Here is a 24,383-nt window from a genome sequence, read left to right on the forward strand (position 1 = left end):
CAATAAAATTCACATCGATGTGCTACTTCTACTAGGACCTGCACGCCATATAGAAAGTAAGCTATGGCTATTGTGTCACCTCTGTTTCTTCAGGATGTGTATCGCTTTGTAATTAGCGAAATATTCGGTGTTAATTGTAAGTCCACTAGAGTGAGAAATCTCCGCATTTAATCTATTAAAAACCTACAGGATCAACGATATCCCAAACTAAGTAAATACACATGAAATTTATTTTTGTCCAATTATACAATTACTCCTTGTCAGCGCCTGAAAATCCCAAGAAACCTTCTCATATCATTAGATATCCGATATAATAATCAGATTTGTTTCCTCCTTTTACGCCCATCGGCCCTGGGTTTAACTATAACATGTTCTTCTTCGCTCGAAGTGTCTTGGTCAGCAACCAATGTGGCATTATCGTCTTCATCGACACTCGCCTCTTCGTCGTTCTCGTCCTCGTTATCCTCATCATCTTCCCACTCGCCCTCACCTTGCTCATCAACAAAATTATCATCGTCGCTATTGATCCCACCCCATTCCTCATCGACTTCCTCTCCATCGCCGGCCGTGGTACTCGCCACCTGCGAGCCCTCCATTTCATCGGCGCTGCGCTTTTTCCTCATTTCACCCAATCGGCCCTCTCTACCTTTGAGCGCAATGACATTCTTGGCTTCCTCCTCTTCAGTCATCTCGGGGACAGGCGTAAACCAAGGAAGCTTCCCTCTCATAAAATCATTTAGTACCATTTTGGCGACACCATCCATATCTGCTTCGCCGCCTTTCAGCAGTCTGCCCCCCTTCCGTGCCAGCATCTCACAGAATTCGGTTGCGTTTTTCCAGCCTTTGATCTCGTATGTCCTCTCGATATGTTGCTGCTTACACCTCTCCAAAACAGCAGGTATGTACTGTTCTGGATTTGAGACGTTCTCGACACGGACAACACCTCTAAGAAGAATATCGGTTTCGGTGTCGGTGGCCGAGGGAGGAACAATACCCGGGCAATCGATCAGAAAGATACGACGCATCAGAGTAATGTACTGCCACACCTTGGTTTCACCAGGAATGGGCGCTACCGTGCACACCTTTTTCTTGCGTAAGGTGTTGATAATGGAAGATTTACCTGTGTTGGGGTAACCAATCAGACCGACAGATATCTGCTTACGATCTGAGTGCAGAGCAGAGAATTGGCGTAGGAGTTGAATTAGAGATCCTTTCCCGAAAGAGTTGTTTATAGAAGCATGGAATGCCAGAGTGGGGTAATCTTTGGAAAGACGTCGAACCCATTTGGCCTGTTCATATGAACAATCAGCAGTGTTTCGTAAGAGGTTATCTAAAGAAAGAATTGAAATTTAGAGAGAAATGTGTGAATCATAACTAAGAGGACCAACACAAGGTTTTTCAGTGAAGAAAAATGTAGGAGCTCAACTCAAACGAAACACATCCCAATCCCTAGGTGATTTGACCCAAAACGGGTAAATCGATATCAATCCTAGTCATAAAACATGATAAGGACGACGAGTCGGGACTGGGTTTTGATCTCCCAATGTTGTAACAGACATCTTCGACTGAAGAAAATGATCGATAACCAAAAGGAAATCTCTCACGATGATGCCTTGACTTGAACGATGGGACCGGTAGTAATCCGGAAAGAAAGGGGCAATGTGATATTTCCGAGGGTTTTAAACATGAGATGGGATAAACGTACCGCCACATTTGTAGGAACCAAATCACATTTATTTAATACAAAGATGAGGTGCTTATGAGGCGCTTCTTCTTTGATATATTTCTCGATGCTTCGGCATCGAGTTCCCAAGGGATCTCGGGCATCAAGAACATGTATTACAACATCTGATGAATCGATGACCTTGATGCAGGTTAGCCTCGATTCTTGCAAAGTTTTCTCTGCCAGTGTAAGTTGGAATAAATACCTTGTAAAGCTCATTCCAAATTCTTTTACTTTGACCCTTTGAGAATATAGGCTCCTTGGCTTCTGTAATCCATCCAGATCCCGCTTCAGCGGCATTTTCCTCGCTGCTCTTACCAGACAATAGAAGTTTCATTTCTAGAGTTTCTTCATATTTTTTGTCTTTCACCTCACACTCGCCTACTAAATCCTCCAAAGTGGAAACTGCCAATTTAGGACGTTTTCGCTGTGCTTTTGGACCAAAGGTCTGAGCAAAGGGTTCTGTCTCGACATGGATTTTCGCAGCATGTTGCTTTGAAGTAGGATCCGCGAGAAGAGACATGGGAAGTTTATTCTGTTTCAAAAGAACTTGATACGGGTCATTCGCTTTCTGGGCCATTGCCTCTCGAAAAGAGGTAAGAGCGCCCTGCGAAATAACTCTTGTATTGCCTACAACCGATTAACGTGTAAGTTTCCCAATTATTATCATTATTATCTTTTTCGAGAAGGGATTGTGGTTTCAATATAACGAAGAAGGAGGGATACATACCAAACCATTTCCTATTGGGCTCAATTCGGGCGGTTGGAATTTCTCGGGATTGGAAAGAAGCAGCTTTAAGAATATCTCCATTTTTATTTCGGATAGGTTTCCCCTCCTTATACATATTCAATCGCCCAACCTTTTTGGCATCGCGGTAGAAATTCTCGCCCTTAACTTTGACATTGGACATGCCATCGCCGGCAGTGTCCTTACGGCCACTGTGGACCAGTTAGCATTAATAGATAGGACAAATTGGGGGGATAAAAGATGATGGAGGGGGAATAGAGGGAAGGTTTACCGACGGGAGGCCTCTTTCTTAAAATTTCCCATCTTTGATGAATGTGTAGGGAGAATGGAAAATATTTGTGTGAAAGGAGTGGGAGAAGGAAGAAAGACTTAAAACCTTTTTTTTTTCCCTCGTCAGTAGCGTGTGGGCTGCCAAGAACATAACGCCTGTCCTCCCAGCCGATGAGGGGTCAAATAATCAGCGGAGCCCCAGTCCATTTTGAAACATCTCGAAATTCTTGACTTAACGTCAGATCGTATAAGTGAGCCCAAGGGTCACAAAATAAACAACCCAACAATGGCATCAGTTGCAGCTTCAATTCGAAGGGTTGTGACCACCACTGCCCGCCAGTCTCCCTCACAAATATGTCGGTCTGCAATCAAGACGCCTCTTGTCCCCCGGTCGTTTTCATCATACCAATCCCTGTGGGCCGAAATGGACACCGGTAGTCAAGTAGGAATGAATGCGCAAGCAGGACAGAGAGTAGAAGTTTTAGACGGAGTTGCTCACCGTGAGCCACCTGAGGGGGATCTGGACAATATCGCTGAAAAGGAATGGGAGTTTGACGATTTCAGCTCCATGGCACATGCGGAACTTGAAAGGCATAGGGAGGCAAGACAATATGCCAGAATAGCGGCGTATGAAATGCCACGACTATCTGGTAAATTCAATATTTATAAAATTAGATCTCACAATTAATCTCACTGATATTTTGGTGCAGAGCTTGTCAGGCCGTTCGTTCCCCCTAACGAAAAGGAAATTCTCCGTTTTCGCTACACTACTTATATGGGCGAAAAACATCCAGCTCAATCCAAAGTAGTTTGCGAATTTGCCACCTCAGATCTTCCCCTCACGCAGGTCGAGAAGAATAAGTTGATTAAGCTTGCGGGGGTCAGATATAACCCTGATACGGATATCGTCCGCATGTCGAGCGAGATGTTTCAACACCAGGCGCAGAATAAGAGGTATCTTAGTGATTTAGTAGACTCCCTTATTGCGGAAGCAAAGGTACGTGTATATATACAATTGCGTAATCTCTTCTGATAGACGGAAAACTAATGCTGGCCATGGCCATGTCTCTGTAGGATTCGACAGAAACCTTTGAGGATATACCATTCGACTTTCGACATCATGAAGCAAAGAAAGCTCCCCCTAAGCCGAAATTTCCGAAGGAGTGGAGGTTGAGCCCTGAGAGACGGGCACAGCTAGAGGAGGAAAGGGCAAACCTTGAAAGGATGTTTGAGCAATAGCTGTGTTGTATATATGGCTTACTTTCCGAACAACTGTATCATAACCTGTACAAACTTAGATGGAAAACATTACGGGTTCACCAAAATAGGTATCTATAATATTGTCTAAGCGGTTTAATAAAAGGATAAATGGACCTTCTCTCTGACGAACTTAACAATCATGATTGTATTGTCTATTTTACAATGTAATATACCCAAACAAACTTTTCCTTTAACGCTTGACCCAGGTGGGCATCTTACGGGCCTTAAGATGACCGGGCTTCTTCCTCTCAACGCCCCTGGGGTCGCGAGTCATGCAGCCAGCTGAACGCACATAAAAGTCAGTGAGCCACGCTCACAATGAATAAAATCCAAACAAGAGACGCCAGAAGTAATTTGAAATCGGTGGGAGAAATAATTGGTGGATTGGGAGGAAACAAACCTCTCCGTAAAGCCGGTTTGAGAGCCGGCTCATGGACTAGCAAAGCCTTAGCAAGTCCCAAGGTCAAGGCCTCAGCCTGTCCAGTTGTTCCCCCACCCTCCAATACAGCCCAGACGTTGTATTTGTCCATTCTGGACGTTGAGAGGAGTGGCCAGAGTGCACTCTCACGATCGTGTAGCCTCGGGAATACGTCCATTATTGGTTTTCCATTGACCATAACTTCACCATTTCCCTCGACCACATACACTCTCGCAACTGATGTTTTCCTCCTTCCACAGCCATATGCCCTCCCAAGCCCATCGACGGTCCTTGGTCTTGGAATGTTCAAGTGTTCGTTGGCCACATGCTTGTATGGCTCCAATGCCTCCTTCGTCTCTTGTGGTAACAACGAAGGTTCGATACGGTTGAGACGATTAAGAATCCTGCTGACTCTGTTGTACCGTGAAGGTTTGACGTAGCCACCGATCATGTCACGGTACTCGATAAGGGTTTTCCATTTGACCTGCGGGGCCTGATCACCAGGAACTGTGGGGAGGGTTTCGTGCTTTCGGAGCAATTCTTCGAGCGCAAGAATGTTATCACAATACTCAGGGTTTGCATTGTAATACGAGGCAGAGGCAGGTGTCAAGCGGGTCCGGAGTGCGATGCTTTCTTCTAGCTGAGAGGTCTTTTGAGTGGTTGACAAGGCCCGTGACTGCTGGAGGAGCGCCAATGTCCCTCTTGAGCGGAATTGAGGATTGGAACTGATGAGACTATCTGCAACTCGATAGCAGCACCGGATCGTCTTAGAGCTGGCCGCTGCCATGGTGGTTTGCGGTCGTGGTTGTGAAGTTACAAGGCTGATTTTCGCGATATTTAAATTCCTCAATTCCCCGCTGATATTTTTGAGATATGGAGTCTGTACTAAGGTTTAGGGTTTCTGTTGACAACAACTGAACCACTGAACCGAAGCACTTCAGCGCTGTCGCGATAAGAACCAATCAATTGCAGCACGGATAGTGCATATACATTGCCGATACATTGCAGATGTATCTTGACACGGCTGACAGTTTTATTGGATTTTAGTGAGATGTCTTACGATGCTAGATGATTAGATGGGTTTTAGATGCGCGAGTTGACAGGAAATCTGAGTTCAGCCGATCCCATACAACCTGCAATGCTCAATGCAACCGGTTCCACCTCCTCTTATATTTTCGAGAACTCTGTACATATGACCACTAAATGATCCATTGAAGCGATCATGAGAACCATTTCGTCTCCTCATATATTTACAATATGTGTAAATTAGAGCCATCTGCAGAAGAAATATCAAGCCCAAACGCCCCGGTGAACCCACCGAAACAATTCCGGGCCGACTGTCAATATTCAACTAGGTGAGACTTGGTGGACACGGCGAGAGCCCTGAACACATGCATGTCTACATGTACTCTATTAATGATGAATAATTACATACATATGTACTTGTATGTACCAACAGGTACACGTACTCGTATTTCTCTGACGTTTGTGGACGCGACTGATATTGCATGCCATACAAAAATACGCCAAGCTCATGATTTTGGGTGTATGCAATAATGGCCCAGTTCAAAAACGTCAGCGAAATACTAGTATGTAACTACATACTACATGTACATTTATAATAATACTATATCCTTTCTTGATATGGAAAGAGGCCCAACTCGCCACATCATTCTACACCTCAAGCTACGAACCTCCGTCGTGGGTTCTCGCTCGTGGCATCTTAGACCGGTAGCCTCTTGTGTCAGTCACGTGCACGGTATTTGTGAACATGTGGTCAATACATGTATATACACATGTGCGTTTTAATTGCTAGAAGAAGTTGCTCATTGGACGGTGAATTAATCCTCCGAATATGAGATGTGTAGTGAATCAACTTAGTTCGTTTGCTCTCAATATTACTTAGACTACGTGACTTTTTCCTGAGAGTAAATCACATACGGTAACATATTTTTCCAAAATGTGTGGGGACAGTTGTGCTTTTACAGTGTTGTAATATACCGAGTGATACCTCATGATGCAAGCACTAATACATACATGTATTGTATGCACACATGTTCTTTGTAAAATGGAACCTAGCTCCAGCCAAGTTACTTTACCATCAGACCTTTGGAGAGAGGGCAAATATTGTGAGGTGTTATCATTGGCGATTGAAGACATATTTCTCGCTAGTTACTTTTAACTTCTGAACCGTGTAAGACAGCACACCATTCCAATCACCAGCAGGCCAACACACTTGTGAATCCGCCGGCGGGGCAACATTACCCCCCTCGGGAAGAGAAAAACTTCGTACAGATTTAGTACCATCCGTAGTCTTTACTTGATCTATATCTGAAAGTTTGGGCCCACTAATTTACTTAACAAAACACCTAACGTCATGATGACATTGGTCATCAAATTTGCAAAGGGATGGATAAAGATTGCCTTGCTCCCATAATAATGATACATGCCTTGTATTTTCACCTACGCCTCGAGCCCCCAAACATCATTCACAATAGTGGGATTACGGGACGCTGAAGGTGCGGGGTCGGACGTTTTAGAAAGTTGTGTATAATAATGACCTACACTATTTGACTAGCATCTACTATCAAAGACAACAGGAACAAATACTACCCCTTCTGAGATAGGTAAGTCTCTGTAACCCAGCGAATTATCGCCATTGGCAAACTTCCAACTTTCTATCTCTAGCCAAACCGCATCGGCGTTAACCCCCTCCAGTGCCCTTCTCACATCATCCCTCTCGATCAAATTCTTCGCACCAACTGTTTCACACATTTCGTCCACAACCTCATCGCTTATAGGAACATTCGCCGCAACACTAGTCAAGAGCCTACAATAAGCATCCCACTTCTTGAAATGCGGGCTGTAAACCCCTAGGCTTCCACTCTTGATTCTTCTCTCTTTCTCCAATTCTTTGTAGGCCTTTATGTAGCCCCTCTTGATACTAGGCCATGATTCGTTTATCCGGGACGCCATAAATCCACCGCAGCATTCGGTAAGTTGGGAGACGGCGTCCGCTGCGGCGACTACAATATGTGATTCGTCCTCAAAGAGACGATTTATTACAACAGGCCAAATGGCATTGACTAGTGGCAGAAACTCGTCTTCATTGCCAGCAAGGAGGGGCGATGCGGTGGTGACAAGGCGGAGAAGTTTCGTTCGCAAGACTGGAGAATCGTGGGTAAGGTAATGTTGGCTGAGACGTGTGATCCGTTGGACTAGTTCGTACGATTTTGTCGGCTTGATGACCTGATCATCCGGCCGGTTACTTTCGTTTTCATCGTCACCAGAGAGCTCCTTCAATCTTTGATTATCCTTTCCATTTCCCCACGGCTCTCTCGGGAACGGCTCCTGTGCGCTCCCATCTGCTTCAGCTTCTTCTAGAGGCTCCACCCTAGGCCTTTCTTTATCTGCATCGTGCCTCAAGGTTGCCAGCATCTCTTCTCTAGTCAACCAATGCCTCCCTTTTACCTTACTCCCCACTCTCCTGTCTACTTCACCTACATAATTGATTGCTGCAAACTCTCCTGCTTTAGCGCTCTCTTCGACAATCTCCCCGAGCACCCCAAATAACGCTTCACAAAGTCCTTCATACCCATGAAATGAATCTAGAGCAGAAAATATGCTAACCACCATATCATCTAGATATGGCACTAAATTGGCTCCCGCGAGCTTTACCATCATCCCGAGTACGACCGGAGTTTGTGGTGACAAGTCGAACGTGTTCAGCTTTAGCGCAACCGCATTAACCATATAATCGACATTGTCGAGAAGCATATCTTTAGCGGATGGGTATGCACAAAAGTGCGCGATATTGTTGAGGGCTACTATTGCGTGGGTTTGAACCTCGCGAGAGGATGCACCAAGAAGATGGACAACAGGATAGAGAGCGTCAACCAGATCTCCACGAAACGATTCCTTCTGGGCTTGAGCGATGAGAGATAAGGATTCCAGGGCTAGACATTGCAACATTGAATCCAAGGAACCAGGTTTATCTTCTGTTGCAGCTTCTGTCGCATCACCTAGGACTGAAAGGGAAACCGAGAACAATTCATCAGTTACTCGTTGCTGAAGGCCTGAGGATGACGTGATCTCTAGGTCGAAAAATTCATCAACTTCTGCTGAAGTCTCTAGTGATCCTCTAAGTAGTTGTACTGCGATCCATAGCGATGTAGCTCTCGTTCCGGCAGGGGTTCCGCCTCGGGAACTTTCCCGTATGTGCCTCTGCGCGAGGGTCAGAGCAGTCTCAGAGGAGCCACCCAGCAAAGCCAGTAGTCTCTTCATACTGGTCACTGTGCCTATTTGACTACGATGCCCAAGCACAACGTCTGGAAAGCGAGCAACCTTTCCACCGCCGATATGATCCTTATTCACGAGTAGTAGTTCCAACGATACCCGTTTGTCATCGACGGGTTGCAATGTGATTTCCGTTCTAGTACTGGAAGAATTGGTGCTAATAAGGCTATCCCGAATATTATCTGCTAGCATGTCCTGTAACAAATCGGTCTCTAACCCTATATCTGCTAAAAGCTTGAAGGATGCCGAAAGTCGTGTGATCAGTCTTGTTTTTGCGTCTTCGTCGCTACCGCCCATGACCCTCGGGAGTGCGACAATCCAACCATGTAAACTGGCTTGAATAGCTTCTTTGATGTTCTGATTTAATGCTGCTGAGATATGGAGTGTGCTCTCTGCGAGTCTAGCAAAATCTTGATCGTCTTCGTCGCCAGAAAATACAATCATTGACTCGACTAGAGGTGCGTTGGCATCGACCAAGGAATTTCTGCAAAACTCAAGAAGGTCCCGACATAGTTCAAAAACAGCCTTTCTCACCTCGCACTTCGGGTGTGTACGCAAACGCAACACGTTTTCCAGGGCTGTCTTAGTGTTCAATGATGTCGCTTTCAACCAGGCCGTTGTTCTATGGACTTTGAGATCATCATTCTTTTTCGGTGTTTCTACCGGCCCTTCTGTTATTAACTGTACTGCGGATTCATCCGACGGAAGCCCCGAAGTTTGTTTGTCTCCCAGAACTCGGCAGATGATCCTCGTGAGTAAGTTCACTGTACCCCTGAGAACTTGATAAGGCCTCTTAGTTGTCTTCCCTAGTCCTATGACCTTGACCAGACCAGAAACTAGGCCAGGATAAAAACTAGCAATAATGTCGTCTTCATCCACAGAGCGAAATAACAATGCTGCGATAGCATCTAACGCTGTAATCTGTAGATCGATCGAAGATGTGCTTTCAAATAATACCCCCAAGACCGTTGTTACCGTGTGTCCAACAGAAGGTAGATATTGCACATCTGCTAAAGCGCCTTTTCTGGTTCTCCCCAAGCTTTCAAACAATACAAGTAAACATTTAATACCAGCCAAGTTTGTCTCTTCGCTCCGTTTCTTCCCCTCTATCCCTACCCCGGGCACAGCACCGCCAATAATAAATGTAATGAGGACTAGTAACTGTTTTGCGAGTTCAGTTTCTATGTTTAAACGCCAACAGGTTCGTATCAACACCTCTAGACACTGTAGTCCAAGCTCTAGGGCTCGGTCGTTGAGCGTCTGATGCTGACGGAAGACATGAGATAGCGGGAAGAAAACATAGTCCCCAAGGGAATTATTGATAACATTCGGATCCAGGTTTGAAACAGAGTGGAGGTTTGAGTAGAGGTTTGCTAAAGCTAAGGTTAATGCTTGAGCGTTTGGGCGCGAGGTCAGAATGTTGTGGCTGACAGCAATGCAAGAAGGTTTGAGCTACAGTGTTGAGGCGTTAACTAATTACATATATCTATTTGGGTCAGAGTGGAACATTCCATACCTGCTGGAAAGCATTTCGCCGCAGCGTTTCGATATCTTCGCTGATAGTGGCACTAGAGTTGTTCATGGCTACCATAGCAAACGGAATGAGAACCTTAGTCAGTCAAGGATGGAGGTCTGAGTTAACATGGCAGGGTAACACAGATCCACGTGTGAATCATTACAATTAATGAAGTAATCAATCAATCAATCAATCACGTGGGAATCATAGGAGATCACTCGACCTAATTAAGGCCAAGCACTCACCAAATATTAAACTTCATTCTAACCCAGAGGTTCACTTACCTTGGATTGTTAGGTATTACATCACGCGGCCAAGGAATAATTGTGTGTGTGTGGATTAAACGGTACACTCGGTACGTATAGGGATCCAGAACCCTCTAAGCAGGAAATGAGAGTAATAATTTAGCGGCGAGTAAAGAAACATGCACCCAAATGTACCTACATGTAAGCGCGGGTCCTTTGTGAATCATGTACATGTAGGTACACGTGCATCTACTTTGGATTTCGAATGCGCTGGTAAGGTCGTGTTCTCTCGCTCGTTGATATGAGGTGAAGCTATGTCGTAACGTATACGGCCGGGAAAAAAAAACAGGAACAGATGTTACAATTCCATTTAGGTATCCATTTCACATAAAATAACAAGCCTAACACCTGAAGGAAATTATGCACGAAGGTGCGCAATGCTTTTGCCTATCCAATCCCCGCCCCCAAATTTATTTATTTTGCTAACAAAGAGAAAGAAAAAAAATCAATAACGCTCCTCCCCTCCAAACGCTTAATCGGTGTTGATGATCTTCTTGAAAGTCTCGGACTTTCCTGGCCTCTCCGTCGAAGCCTCGACCTTGACACTTCCGAGCTTCTCAGCAGCAAAAGCCTTTGCGTAAGGGTTGAGCCTGAGAAGAACCTGTTTGTTCTTAAGAGGGTTCTTCTTGAGCACACCAGCCTTTCCACCCTTCTTCTGTCTGGCACCACCCTTAGCAGGCCTGACAACAGCCTGCACTTCAGCAGAGTTGATGAGACGGCCGATGTCAGAGTTGGTGACAACGTTCGAGGGGAGAAGGTAGTTCTTCTTGAGAGCTGAAGGTGTGGTGGTGGTTCCGTAGATAGTGTCAAGGGCCTTGAATGCGGACTCGGTCCAGATGACGAAACGACCGAGATGACCACCAGGGGCAAGCTGGAGGAGGTTGAGGGCTGTTACGGGGGCAGTCTCGACACCAGGAATGTTGCGGAACGCCTTGACGACACCAGAAGCACTCTCATCGGCTGGGTTGACAATGAGAAGAGGACCACGGCGCTGCCTGTGACGGCGACCCCTAAGCTTTCCCTTCCCAGCGCGAAGCTTCTTGGACTTGCTGACCTTGACGACATCAGTGTAGGCACCGACGGACTTCAAGAGGGCGACAGCAGCACGGGTCTTCTCCATGGAGCTGAATGCGGAATCGGCAACGACGAGCGGAAGTTCAGGAACGCCAGAGACGCGGTGGCCACGGGCCTGGACAAGAGGAGCGACAGAGGATGCAGCGAGGGCAGAGGCAGTAGCGAAACGCCTTTGTCCTTGGTTGACCTTTACGTGCCACTTACGCCAGACCTTGGTAGGGGCGAACATACGACCGGAACGACACTGGTTACCGAAAGCTGCCTGACCAGCACGGTGGGTACCACCACCAGAGACACGAGGGATACGGGCAACAGCACGACCTAAGGTTTATTAGCTTCAAATAGAGAAAATTATATATCTGGCGAAGTGCTGGGAGTTGTGAAATCTCCAATTCGACCACTCTGCGAGTCTAATTCCAGCTCCAATTCTATAAGAAAGAAATGACCCACCAGTTCCCCAAGACTCAGCAGAGGTTTGATGTCCAGCCTTCTCACTCACAGCATATGGCTGCCTCTTGTTCTTAGCCATTCCGGTGTGGACCTGCTGAACGATATCCGGTCGGATGGGGGACTTGAAAACAGCCGGGAGAGTAGCGGTGGTTCCGCAAGCGGCACCATCGGCGCCATGAATGGAGACGGTCGGACGAGTCGTCTAAAGAAAGGTTTATACAGCATTAGCTTTCCCAATAATCCATTTCGTTTCCGCAAATCCAACGAATTTCGTAAAAAATATGATTTTTTGACTTTGTAAGGAATTCCTTCAAAACGAGGATTGAAAGATGGAAACTCAAATAAGCGTAGGTGACTCACCATTGGGTCGTTTATTATTGATCTTTGGCGTTGTTAGTGATGGGTTTCCGTCGATAAATCTGCTTGGGCGGGAATACCGATTGCAATAATTTCGCTACATTGCTAGGGTTTGCCTACTCAGTGTGTTGACGGGACTGTTTAGGGTTTGCCCTATCTTGGCAGGACCATAAGTACATGTAACCATATATGATATCCCTCGTGCACAGTACGATCTTCCACCATGGCGGATGCGGTAGAGAACGATATTGATGCCTATTATGACCCATATGATAGATACTGTACAGTACATGTCCGTTTTTTGTTCTGAATTCCATATACCGTACAGTCCCTTCTATATCATAGGCTAGTCTGGTTAGATATGTGCCAAGACTATGTAGAGCTTCAATTCATGATCAGGGCCTGTCCGGTCAACTAGGGATTATTTTCTTCGGCTTATGTATTTGAGAAATCGGTCAGATTGATTATCTACCTGGAAACTAAGGGCCTATTCGGAAACCCAATAATCTTATAATATCGATTTTTAGATTATTGAAATAATCTATGCTATTCCGATTATCCCAATGATCCGCCAAGAAGACAATCGTCTTCAGAGGAAAAACAAAGTGTAATCCAGACAGAAACTGTTTCGCTCACAGCTCTACAATTTAGAGTTTTCGTGCATATGTAGGGTTAATATCATTGGCACCGGTGAAGAGTAGCTCCAGACTTCTCACAAACGCGCCGTTGTCTACATATAGTAGAGTACATACAGTGCCATAGCTTTCGAATTCTATGGTAATTATAAAACTCCGACCAGGGTGCAAATAATGTTACAAAACATACCCAATTGTTGTCTGATTTCCACTCTATGTAGTTTGAAAGCTATTGGAATTTACTTATAATTAGTTAAAGTCTATATCTGTTCGAAGCAAACCTAATTTGTCAAATCGACCTGGTATTAGAAATCGTCAGGGACTGGACCGGTACTGTTTTCATGAAAACGAATGCGAATACGGCACTACAGGGTTACATGTATGTAATTCAATTCTCCAAGTTGTACGAGTACGTACGTAGAGTAGAGCCCTGTGGTTCATTCCAGACTCCAAAGCCCAGAAATCACGACAGATGGGTCGTCGTTATCCGATTATGATCTGACTTCAGTTTATAATTTTCAGGTCAACATTCGACGGGATCTTCCACAAAGAACAAAGAAGCTATTTCTAGGGCGTAGAATTAGGGGTTGGGATAATTGGACCATGAATAAGCATGTTTTCAGGAGCAGAAAGTGTCGTGATGGGACGCCGCGTCGGATGTTCTATCGAAGAGATGGATCGCGTTTTTGTTGGCCACTAACGCGGATCTGAGCGGGAATTGCAGTTTCCGAGTCAACCCAAAGTGGCACCACCTGCCCCCCTTCGAGAATCACCCTTTTGGGAGGCTCCTTTCTCCTTACAGTTGCCACAACCAATCAACAGGGACCAGGGCCCCGGCAGGTTAAACTCCACACAGTTGTTGGTAAGGGAGGTGGGTGAGTGGTGGCTGCTAAAAGGCTCCATCTTCCGCCGTTTTTCCCTTTCACTCTTGTTCCTATCGTCGCTATCAAGTGCTACAGGTGTCCTGTTTGAATTCTCATCATTCAATTCTGAGGACCCTACCATTGATTCTTTCAGACAGTTGGCAGTCATGTTTGTTTACCTTTCCGCGGTTTATCTTATCAATAGTTCTCTCACTAACCAACGCCCCCTTTTACTCCTAGGTCGAACTTTACAACGATAATGCCCGATGGAGGGAACTACTGGCAAACTTATGAGAAGATCGGAGAGTACAATGTGCACCTGAACACATTTGAGCGTCTATGGGCCGCATGTTAGTATCTCCCGCCGATACTGGTGTTCTGAGACTGATTTGCTGAATCTTACGTACAGGGTATCAATTCATGGGCAACGATGTTCTCGCGACTGGTATCATGTCGTTCGTTCTTCATGAAGTGATCTACTTTGGACGGTCGCTTCCCTGGATCATCATCGACGCAATTCCGTACTTCCGTAAATACAAAATTCAACAGGTTGGACCAATTGGCTATTTTTCAACGAAACATTGAACCTAATAATCTTGTTTAGACAAAAATCCCCACTGCGGAAGAGCAATGGCGATGCGCAAAGCTAGTTCTCCTCTCTCACTTTACTGTTGAGCTTCCACAGATATGGCTTTTCCACCCCATGTGCAAATACTTTGGCATGGATACCGGAGTTCCCTTCCCTTCATGGACTAAAATGGCCTTCCAAATCGCCATCTTCTTCATCATGGAGGATACATGGCATTACTGGTCTCATCGCGCGTTCCATTGGGGACCACTCTACAAACATGTCCACAAGATCCACCACACCTACGCTGCCCCATTTGGTCTTGCCGCCGAATACGCATCGCCCATCGAAGTCTTGTTCCTCGGTATTGGAACAGTCGGTTCTCCTATTTTGTGGTGTATGATCTTTAAGGATCTCCACATTCTCACCGTTTACATCTGGATCACTCTGCGTTTGTTCCAGGCCATCGATGCTCACTCCGGATACGAGTTCCCATGGAGCTTGCACCATTTTCTTCCTTTCTGGGCTGGTGCCGAACATCACGACGTGCATCATGAGCGTTTCATTGGCAACTATTCCAGTTCTTTCAGGTGGTGGGACTATGTTCTTGATACCGAGGCTGGACCCGAGGCTGCCAAGCAGCGCAGAGAACGCAAGCTGGCCAAAGAGGCAGCCAAGTCGAAGAAGGCCCAGTAAATCGCTGCGATGGGCGAATGTTTCTAGAATTTGTAGCCGTGATGGTGGGTGGAGTGCAATAATGTAAATGATGGGTACTTACGTGGAATTGTTGGGATCTGTACAGGCTTGTTCAGGTCACACGGGGGCGAGGTTCATGCGTAGAACAGGGTTAATAATGGTACACTACAGCCTTGGATATAATACTTGTGATTAGTTGGGTTCTTTCATTGTATTTTCTTAGATTTCTATGGTTAAACGGTGTTCTGATTTTTAATGAGCTCTTTGCTCTCGTTTTAAATGACATTGCGAGTTTACTTTAGCCTATCAGGTCAATGTGGATATGACATGCTGTGTATGGCTCATAAGTTCATGTGGTTTAGTTGCTGCATCTAACTGGTCGAGTGATTTCCGCTTCAGAAGCAATACTGGATATCTCAAAGTTATGCGTACCCTACTCTTTATTGTATGTTTGATTATGATATATATCAGTAATTATTGGCACATCTGGGATTGTTTATGTAAGCACCAGTACGGCAATAGTTATGCTGTATTATAGAGGTCGCAAACATAGAAACGAGTGGCACTGATATCTCAACTCAACTCGGGCCGAGATAAGAGGGTCCGAGATTGAGACTCTCAGACGGCAAGCCGCGTTGTTGCACTCTACATGTACTTAACTAATCCGGTCTCGGCTAGTTAAAATAGAAATAACGTAAGCTGAGGGTTAGGGTGTAATGTCTGAGCCGCAACCAAACTTGCTTCATCTCCGGTACGAAGTCAGTCCCTAAGCTCTTCAGCTCTTCCACGAAATCGCCCCTTCTTCTCCTTTTCACCAATTCCTGTATACAAGCCCCAACACGATTCTATGAGTACGGTACTGGTCTCCCACTATTGAAGCTACTACTTTGTTCTTTGGTTTTTACTAACAGAGCTCCTGAATCATAGGTAAAAGCAAACAACTACCTTGGTGTCCTAGACGCAGCTCGCTGCAATGGCGAGTGGGATGGCATTCCAGAGCATGCCCGAAAGGTTCAAAAACATGCTCCCGGAAGAAAATGTATTCTTCAATGTTTCCCCTCATCTCCGCTAATCTCCTGAAAGCTCTTCCCAGCAAGTGTATACTAATGTGGACTATTTAGGCCTCGCTCTGACCGCCTCGACCGAAGCAAAACTTTATCGCCTTCCTCACCTTGGAGTAGGGTCTACGGCTGACGCTATTGCAAACTACCACGCAACCCTTACAGCTCTACAAGGTCCCTTACAGGCAGAGCTGGACTCCCATTCAAATGTTGCAAGCCTACCTAGTCCCTCCGGGGGTGCTCACAGCATGGTAACAACCCCCGATGATATACTGCAAGCACGAACAATCCTTTCATGGCTCTATTCTCGGAAAGGGGACTGGGAAACTGCTTTGAGGATCATACCCGGTGAAGATGAGGTTGGGGAAAGTTGGGTTGGTGGGGGAAAGGGGGATTACATTGGTGTGATTAGGATAAAGGCACTCGTGCTGAAAGGTTTGTCAAGCTGTGTTGCCTAGTCTCTTACTAGGACTGGAACTTCCGCTAGATTAGATACTTATTATGCCTTAGGGATTGCTCTGGCCCATCAAAGCCCCGATGATCTTTCGTTACCACTCCAAAACTACCGCGCAGCGACAAAACTTCCGGCAACATACACGCCGGCACAACAGACATCGGCTTCATTTCTGTTGTGGACGGAGAAAGCACTTTCTCACCACGCTCTTACAGCTTACAGCTGCTGGCTTGATAATCACATTCTTCCAGGTACTATCATATTCCCCAGATGGTATTGTCGGACTCTGAACAAACTCTAGGGGAATCGAGCGAAGGCGAAGAAACGCCAGAGATGCAGGAATACGTAGCTCAAGAAGTTGGAATGGCTGATGGTAGAACAACAATCGATGAAGCTTCTGTTGCAAGGGCATTCAGGAGTTTTCATCAGTTTGTCGCTGGCCTTTCATCCGCTGCACAGGTACAAATTGGGCCTGTCGGTACTGTTCCGGCGGCTACAGAGAGTGGCTTAAACACAGAAAAGGAATTGGAGAGAAGGGAAGTCTACAGAAATTACTTCAAGTTTATCTCACTCCTCCTCTTACCCGAAGGTCACCCAGATCGGCCAATTCCTCGGAAGCTACCATCGTTTAAACCTGAAGCAGGAAGAACTATTTCTGTTGTGCCTACAAACAGCCCACCAACAGGAATGATGCACAAAGCGGGGACGGCCGAGGTATTAAAAGCAGAACTTAAGGTTGTGGAGCATGTTTATGAAGAATACTTGCTGCGTGGTCTTAACTTTCCCAGGGCCGATGAGTATCATGGGGCTATAGGCGAATGGGTTGACCTTGTTGTACAGGACTGGAGGGTTGCCGGTGGCTCTGGAGAGGAGGCTCCGGCAGTAGTAGAGATTTTATATAGGGCTGCCACGAAGACATTCCATTCACCGAGAATATTAAGGCATCTCTTCACTGCTCTTACAGCAGTAGGGAATTTCCCAGATGCTGTGAGATCTTTGGATACTTACGTTGATTTGGTCCAGAGAGCCAAAGACAGGATTTCGAAAGGGCATATAGAAAAGGATATCGACGACGATAAAACAATTCTTGAAACGACAGTTGAAGGGATCCGTGTTCTTTGCGGGCTCGTAGGTGATGCTGGGAAGGGAATGGCTTTGGCCGGAAGGATCGAAAGATGGATTGACGAATGGCGAGTAAGAGATGATGATATGCTCGCGTCTGTTTACAGAGGCATTGGGACTGCAAATGCGACCTGGGCACGACATACTATCGATGGAGACAGTAGACCGGATATACAGAGAGCAGCGGTGAGAGCTTTCGAGAAGGCATTAACACACGATCAGTTCGATATTGATGTGTGGTATGGACTGGCTCTCGTCCAGCTAGAGGTAGGAGACATCGATTCGGCAATGGAGAGTACCAAAAAGGGCTTGGTCATCGTAAAATACCTCACGGAGGAGGAGTTTGATGATGCCTGGGATGGAAGACGGGATTATAAACGTCGCACGGTGCCTCTATTACATCTATTATCACTCCTGATGACTGTGACGGAGAATTTTGAGGAAGCTAGACAGGCATGTGCAAACGTTTTTGAAATACTGGGAGAAGATATGTCGGTGTTTAGAGGGATGGGTATCGGTGAAAAGGAGAGTGTTCTCGAAGTGAGAATGACTCAAATTGCCATAGAGGAAGCTCTAGATGGAGTTGGAGTTGCGGTGAAGATGGCCGATCATCTACTGGATATATATGGACGCCTGTTTGAGGCAGCACAGCTGGACCATAGCTCCCGGTCCTTGCATGACAATGGTCAGTTGGATAATCCCCCGCCCACCCGACCAAATACCACAAATAGGAAGCCCCGGCTCCTAGGAGGCAGACGGAAAAGCATGTTTTCTACCACTGTATCAAGCTTACCACCGGAGGAATTCATAGGAGACTCTGGAAGCATTCGCCCAATATCAGGTCATCAATCCTTGCGACAATCTACCGGTCTCGGCCCCGGCCCTGATGCTCCCCAAATACAGGTTACAGATGTCCATGGAGGTGCCTATCAAAACGATAATCTACTAAAGAAAACTGGACGCCCTAGTAGTGTTTCTAGCGGGACAATTAGACGAATGAAGTCATTTTCGAGTATGAGGTCGGGCAAAGGAGATCATGGGCGAATGCCCATTCCAGACGTTCCCACACCGCCACTACCTAGCGGTACAAATACTTCCTCGGCAAGTGTTGAGCGAAGTCCGGCTGGGAGCGTCAAGGAGAATCATCACCACAATACCCACCTTTTTCAAATGCTTAAGTTGAAGTTGCACAAACATCAATTACAGGATATGGGTACTGCTGGATCTTCCTCTGAACCGTTGTCCCACATCGGATCCACTACATCATTCATGACTAATGATAGTTCAATCACCCCAATGGACAGTGCTACAGAGGGTCACATGGGAAGAGAAGCTCCACGAGCAGAAGACATCCCGAACAACCTTTCACAAAGCAAGTTGCCGTACCCAATACGTGCATTGCGGAGCGGAATAACAGATGAGATTGGAAAAGATGCCAAGCCACGGAGCATTAGGCGACCGAAGCAACTCCCAGAGCCAAAGCTCCATGAAGAGGATGAAAAAAGAAGGGCTTTAGCGGCTTTAAGGAAAGTCTGGATTTTTATTGGAGGTTTAGCTAGGAGATCAAAAGATTTTGGTGGTGCCACTTATGCTCTTGACGAGGCTAGTGCTTTGATTGGGCTGAAAGGAGAAGGTGAAGCAGATGTTTTGACAGAGGTAAGGTTCTTGATTACTCTTATAATAAATCCTCAGTAGCTAATACTCAACACAGAGGGGATTCTTGGCAATGGAAGAGGAGAAAAAAGCTGTGGCTATTGAGTATTTTAATGCTGCTATAGCGCTTGAGGTCAACCACCCACTTGCCATCGTGGGTCTTTGTCAATTGCTGCTCCAAATTCCTGCCACACCAACCCCGATTCCTGTAGTAACTCCTGCAAATAACATGGTTGATGTAGCGGCCCGACCCTCCACCTCTTCTTCTTCAGTGGTAGCAGCAAAGTCGCCAAATAACAGTGTGTCAGAGGATGAATTAAATCTCTCTTCTCTTGCTTCGATTAATCGTGCACTCGGCCTACTGGAGCACCTTACAGCTACAAGTCACGGCTGGGATATACCAGAGGCATGGTTTGCACTCGCTAGTGCCTACGAGCTTCTTGGTGAAATGGGAAGAGCGAAGCGTTCGCTGTGGAGGTGCGTCGAATTGGAGGATGCAAGAGCTGTGAGGGCATGGTGCAATCTCAAGCCCAGAGTTCTTTAGACATATATTTGAACTTCGTGTGAGGGTACACAACGGACATTGATGGAACATTATATCAATGGATTTTGGGTTTGTTTTTGCGGGTAGCGCGGTTTGTAATCATGTCAAGCTTGATTCTTTATTTTTATCGATGGCTTTTTTTTTTGGTGGACGCCAGGCATAAAATCGATACCAATTTTGTAATTTTGTTTTTTGGGAAATTAGATTATTGATTATTAAATTTTTTATGAAGACAATCTACTATAAACTACTCTACCTGTGGGTACAGTACTGTACAGTCAGTACCTTTTCTGCAATTCTAGACTGCCAGCAAGTAATATGTAGAGTAGGGTAATTATCCCCTACCATCACCCGGCCCTGCAACACTGCCCAAGCCACTCGAGAAAAATTCCCCATGGAAAAGTTTCCAATTCGCTGAATTTCCCAGGCAACCATACCATTATTTCAACAATGGCGAAACCAAAAAGCAAACTGGTATATTTCCTTAGTTCCTATCAATTTGACTCACTCATTCTTACTAGAGCTCTATTTTTAATTGTTGACTTGAAAATTTGTAGAAAAATGCACTGAACAGACAGCTGGGGAAAGACCCAATCCGCGACAAATTAAAGAAAATATCGAGGAGACAACCAAAAAAGCGAGAATCTATCGGCGATGAAAAGAAGGAGGTAGAAGAATGGGAGGATGCCGAGGAAGAGGACGAGGATGACGAGGAGATACCAGAACTTGTCGATACTAGTAAAAATACCAGCAAGAAATCTGCCGCCGCCGCCGAGGAGAGTGAAGACAAAGACGAAGAAGAAGAAGAGGAGGACGACGACGACGACGAAGATGACGAGGACGAGGACGAGGACGACATTGCGCTCTCCGACATCGACGATGACGATCTCGAAGTCCCCGACCTCCTCCCCCATCAAAAGCTCACAATCAACAACCACTCGGCACTTACCCAGGTCCTTGAGCGCATCGCTCTTCCACTATCGTCTCTCCCATTTGTCGAGCACCAATCTGTCACCACCGATGCTCCCGTTGAGATCAAGGACGTCGACGACGACCTTAACCGCGAGCTCACATTCTACAAGCAAGCGCTTGACGCCGTCAACATCGCACGAAAAAAGCTTACTAAGGAGGGTGTACCATTCTCTCGTCCAACAGACTACTTTGCGGAAATGCTAAAGGATGATGAGCACATGGGCCTAATAAAACAGAAGCTGTTGGATGAGGCGGCGAACAAGAAGGCAGCCGCTGAGGCGAGGAGGCAGAGAGATCTGAAGAAGTTCGGAAAGCAGGTGCAGTTTGCGAAGCTGGAGGAGAGAAATAAGGCAAAGAAGGACACTCTGGAGAAGATCCAGGTTCTGAAGAGGAGTGAGTGTGCTTTTATTTTTTTCATAAAAGGTGTAATTATCTTACTGACTGATTTTATTTCTTAGAACGACAAGGAGCAGACACAGAGTTTACAAACGAGTCAGACATGTTCGACGTTGCTCTCGAAGATGCCGTAGCCTCTTCTGGGCGAAAAGACAAGAGGGACCGAGATGCGTCCAGAGCTTCAAGGGCAAAGAGGCAAAAGAAAGACCAGAAATACGGGCATGGGGGAAAGAAGAGGTTTTCAAAGAGCGGCGATGCCGAGTCAACCGCTGACCTGAGTGGTTTCTCGGCCAAAAGGAATAAGTCGAGCTTCGCAGCCGGAAAGAAGAAGCGGCCAGGGAAGAGCAAGAGGGCTAATGCAAGATAATTTTCTGTATGGCAATGAATGCCTTTTCTTGTTTTGTTTCTATATAATTACGGATTGTTCTGGAATTGTGGATTGTATCATACAAATAAAAAGTTGAGCTTAAGGTAACTATCTGAACTGTCATTGGCTTTATCCCTCACGCCGGGGGTAAGAATCCTGCAAATAAAACACTCTGGATAATCCCATAAAGCACCATGTACCTCACGACAAACTTTGTCCAATCCTTTCCCTTAACCTCTTCCGCCGCTCTTCCGGCAGACATCTGGTACGCAACCCACCAGTACCAAACCATGTAACCGCTACTGATCCTTGTTATGATCTGAACATGATATGTTACAATAGCCATCACGGCCAGTAGCAATTGCGGAAATGCTAATTTGCGAAGAAGAGTTTTGTCAAAATCGATAGACTGTGTACCGGCTGTATTTTTGATACCGATACCCCATACACCAGATACAATCATAAGTGTTAGCATCGGGGCCGCTAGCAGGAATAGTGGAACATTCGGGAGTGTCCAGTAACGAAACATTCCAACATCCCTAAAATTTCACGAATGTAAGTCAAGGCTTAAAGTAACGGACGTGAGGATAAGCATACCAGTAGTAATCCTGAACATAGAAATAAATACTAGGGAAGGTGTTTGAGCACCACGGTCTATTACTCCCCGCTGTGCAGTAGTCTTTCCAAGCAATCGCTTGAGGCAATACAAGTCCCAGGGCAATAATCAAGCCACCGGCTCCCAAGATACCAATTCGGAATAATCTCGAAAATAGCGTATTTGATTTTCCATTTGCTCCGGTGATCACACCATATATTTGGAGGATGAAATCATGCAGGAAAAATATCCCGTTGAGAAGCCCGTTGCTACGGACCATGCACGAAAGGCCAAATATGATAGCACTTGCTAGGGCAGCAGTGTTGCTTTGGAAAATATTCCCAGCTTCAAGCTCCCTACCTGACCAGAGGTATAGAAAGCTCCCTGTAAACGACAATAGCGAAAAAAGACTCTCACTGTACGGAGCCGAAAGAAACAGCCCAGCAGGGGAAACAACATGGAGACAAGCCGTAATGAACGCCATCTTCTCTGCGCTCCCGGCCGGTGTCTCAAATACCAATAAGGTTGACTTATACAGTACTAGCGTCGACAGTAAATGCGAAATGTTGGATATGAAGATTCCACTCAGGGCATGTAGGTATGGTGGCTGTAACCCGAATGTAATCCCGATAGACGACAAAACTATTCAACTCCAGATCCCAAGCTCCGGGCAACGATTAGACTTCAATCTTCTAGGTCTGATGTGTTTTCAGTGAGCTAGATACCTTTCTCGAGCCCAGAGACGACTTGTACGTATCCCCACCCAAAAGCCCATTCTTGCTCATTGGCATATCCCCTTTCAGCAGCTTTCACAAAATATATGGCGTCCCATCGTGTTAGTTTAACACACAGGTTCTCAATGAGTGTCGACCCGGAACCGGTTTTATTCGTTCCTAAGATCAGGGAGGTTGATGTGTCGTATGCCGGAGAAGGAGTGATGAGAGCAAGACCTATCAATAGGAACTTCCAGGCAAAGAAAAATAAGAAAATTCTCAGATATGCACTGCCTCCTTGCTTTCGACCCCGTGGTTGCTTCATTGTGCGTGGTTTGTTGATCGTTGGTTCGTCTGGGGACGTGTATTTAGAGTTGCGTCACATGATCGAGGCTCTACTAGTAGATACAGGGTTGAAGGCGATACTGTGATTCGATCCCAATTGAAACATTTAGAACTTTGATCAAAAAGATAGTGGCGAGAAAGTAATCGTGTAGAATCTTAGCTTTCCTAACATTATTACTCAAAGACTACCACATGCCCCCTGCACTTATCTATTCAAGTTATCGATAATTGATTTGATAATTGATAATTCCCTCTAAAATACAGTACAGCGAGAGATAGAGTATTCTAAAAACAGGGGTCTGAAAACTGGGTTTGTATGGCAAGTCGGGCCAATAGGAATCCTCCCATATTTTTAATAAGTAGCTTAGATCGATCCTCAACTACTAACAGCACTTTGCCTCCATATTGCCATTGATCCCACCTCCTCCGGGGTGCCTTCCTGTCCGTGATATTCTAGAGTAGTTCGATATTTGATATCTATATAATATAGTTAGGTGTGGGTAATATTGATGTTTGGGATCAGGAACAATACATCACAAACCAACACATGCAGTTATCTATCTAGTCGAGACTGCTTACCCATTCAACTATTTAACCCCGTACAAAAAAAAGAAACCAAAATACTATCACTCCCGCCGGGAGTCTTGATACTCTACACTCCAATAAGCCCGGAATAGAAAACGAACAAGAGAGACCAATTCAACAGTAGGGAGAGCAGGTAAAAAACAAAAACAAGCAATTAACCCAGTACTACATGTACTCAGAATCAAACAAAGGGTAGAAATACTTGTGTATTCAAAAGAAGCCAATGGTAGTCATATATAAAATTAACGAAAGCACCACAAACAAAAAACAAAAATCGCCAAATCTTGATCCCCACGACCGTTCTTAAATCCTTACGCCCGTCCATAATCACCTACAATTCCCAATTATGTCGACATCTCCATATTCATCAAACGTGACTTCTTAAACCTTTTAGGTT

The 24,383-nt window shown here is 45.7% G+C and overlaps 10 protein-coding genes across 10 annotated transcripts; 4 read left to right on the forward strand and 6 right to left on the reverse strand.

The window, feature by feature from the left end:
• Nucleotides 1-317: 317 nt before the first annotated feature.
• On the reverse strand, nt 318-2,774 carry H6S33_002590 (uncharacterized protein; the record flags this gene model as incomplete). Its single annotated transcript, XM_044833944.1, has 5 exons — nt 318-1,289; nt 1,706-1,864; nt 1,929-2,353; nt 2,454-2,662; nt 2,743-2,774. 5 exons carry the CDS (start codon nt 2,772-2,774, stop codon nt 318-320), a joined length of 1,797 nt encoding a protein of 598 aa, XP_044692751.1.
• Nucleotides 2,775-3,027: 253 nt separating this feature from the next.
• On the forward strand, nt 3,028-3,980 carry H6S33_002591 (uncharacterized protein; the record flags this gene model as incomplete). The annotated part of the gene is made up of 3 exons (XM_044833945.1): nt 3,028-3,391; nt 3,452-3,738; nt 3,816-3,980. The coding sequence occupies 3 exons, from the start codon at nt 3,028-3,030 to the stop codon at nt 3,978-3,980; spliced, it is 816 nt and encodes a 271-aa protein (XP_044692752.1).
• A 211-nt stretch (nt 3,981-4,191) lies between these two features.
• Nucleotides 4,192-5,206, reverse strand: H6S33_002592 (uncharacterized protein; the record flags this gene model as incomplete). The annotated part of the gene is made up of 2 exons (XM_044833946.1): nt 4,192-4,283; nt 4,402-5,206. The coding sequence occupies 2 exons, from the start codon at nt 5,204-5,206 to the stop codon at nt 4,192-4,194; spliced, it is 897 nt and encodes a 298-aa protein (XP_044692753.1).
• A 1,787-nt stretch (nt 5,207-6,993) lies between these two features.
• Nucleotides 6,994-10,306, reverse strand: H6S33_002593 (uncharacterized protein; the record flags this gene model as incomplete). Its single annotated transcript, XM_044833947.1, has 5 exons — nt 6,994-9,167; nt 9,250-9,297; nt 9,486-9,876; nt 9,931-10,167; nt 10,232-10,306. The coding sequence occupies 5 exons, from the start codon at nt 10,304-10,306 to the stop codon at nt 6,994-6,996; spliced, it is 2,925 nt and encodes a 974-aa protein (XP_044692754.1).
• Nucleotides 10,307-11,008: 702 nt separating this feature from the next.
• H6S33_002594 (uncharacterized protein) lies at nt 11,009-12,423 on the reverse strand (the record flags this gene model as incomplete). Its single annotated transcript, XM_044833948.1, has 3 exons — nt 11,009-11,931; nt 12,061-12,262; nt 12,421-12,423. 3 exons carry the CDS (start codon nt 12,421-12,423, stop codon nt 11,009-11,011), a joined length of 1,128 nt encoding a protein of 375 aa, XP_044692755.1.
• Nucleotides 12,424-13,784: 1,361 nt separating this feature from the next.
• Nucleotides 13,785-14,084, reverse strand: H6S33_002595 (uncharacterized protein; the record flags this gene model as incomplete). Its single annotated transcript, XM_044833949.1, has 1 exon — nt 13,785-14,084. One exon carries the CDS (start codon nt 14,082-14,084, stop codon nt 13,785-13,787), a length of 300 nt encoding a protein of 99 aa, XP_044692756.1.
• A 90-nt stretch (nt 14,085-14,174) lies between these two features.
• On the forward strand, nt 14,175-15,179 carry H6S33_002596 (uncharacterized protein; the record flags this gene model as incomplete). The annotated part of the gene is made up of 3 exons (XM_044833950.1): nt 14,175-14,265; nt 14,325-14,464; nt 14,520-15,179. The coding sequence occupies 3 exons, from the start codon at nt 14,175-14,177 to the stop codon at nt 15,177-15,179; spliced, it is 891 nt and encodes a 296-aa protein (XP_044692757.1).
• An 847-nt stretch (nt 15,180-16,026) lies between these two features.
• H6S33_002597 (uncharacterized protein) lies at nt 16,027-20,013 on the forward strand (the record flags this gene model as incomplete). Its single annotated transcript, XM_044833951.1, has 6 exons — nt 16,027-16,035; nt 16,107-16,218; nt 16,301-16,675; nt 16,751-16,945; nt 16,996-19,472; nt 19,528-20,013. The coding sequence occupies 6 exons, from the start codon at nt 16,027-16,029 to the stop codon at nt 20,011-20,013; spliced, it is 3,654 nt and encodes a 1,217-aa protein (XP_044692758.1).
• A 450-nt stretch (nt 20,014-20,463) lies between these two features.
• Nucleotides 20,464-21,748, forward strand: H6S33_002598 (uncharacterized protein; the record flags this gene model as incomplete). Its single annotated transcript, XM_044833952.1, has 3 exons — nt 20,464-20,487; nt 20,571-21,378; nt 21,444-21,748. The coding sequence occupies 3 exons, from the start codon at nt 20,464-20,466 to the stop codon at nt 21,746-21,748; spliced, it is 1,137 nt and encodes a 378-aa protein (XP_044692759.1).
• Nucleotides 21,749-21,884: 136 nt separating this feature from the next.
• H6S33_002599 (uncharacterized protein) lies at nt 21,885-22,827 on the reverse strand (the record flags this gene model as incomplete). The annotated part of the gene is made up of 2 exons (XM_044833954.1): nt 21,885-22,287; nt 22,346-22,827. 2 exons carry the CDS (start codon nt 22,825-22,827, stop codon nt 21,885-21,887), a joined length of 885 nt encoding a protein of 294 aa, XP_044692760.1.
• Between the last annotated feature and the right edge of the window lie 1,556 nt (nt 22,828-24,383).

The sequence above is a fragment of the Morchella sextelata genome (genome assembly GCF_020137385.1).
Source record: "Morchella sextelata strain SCLS chromosome Unknown scls_13, whole genome shotgun sequence".
In the NCBI taxonomy this organism is placed as follows: domain Eukaryota; kingdom Fungi; phylum Ascomycota; class Pezizomycetes; order Pezizales; family Morchellaceae; genus Morchella; species Morchella sextelata.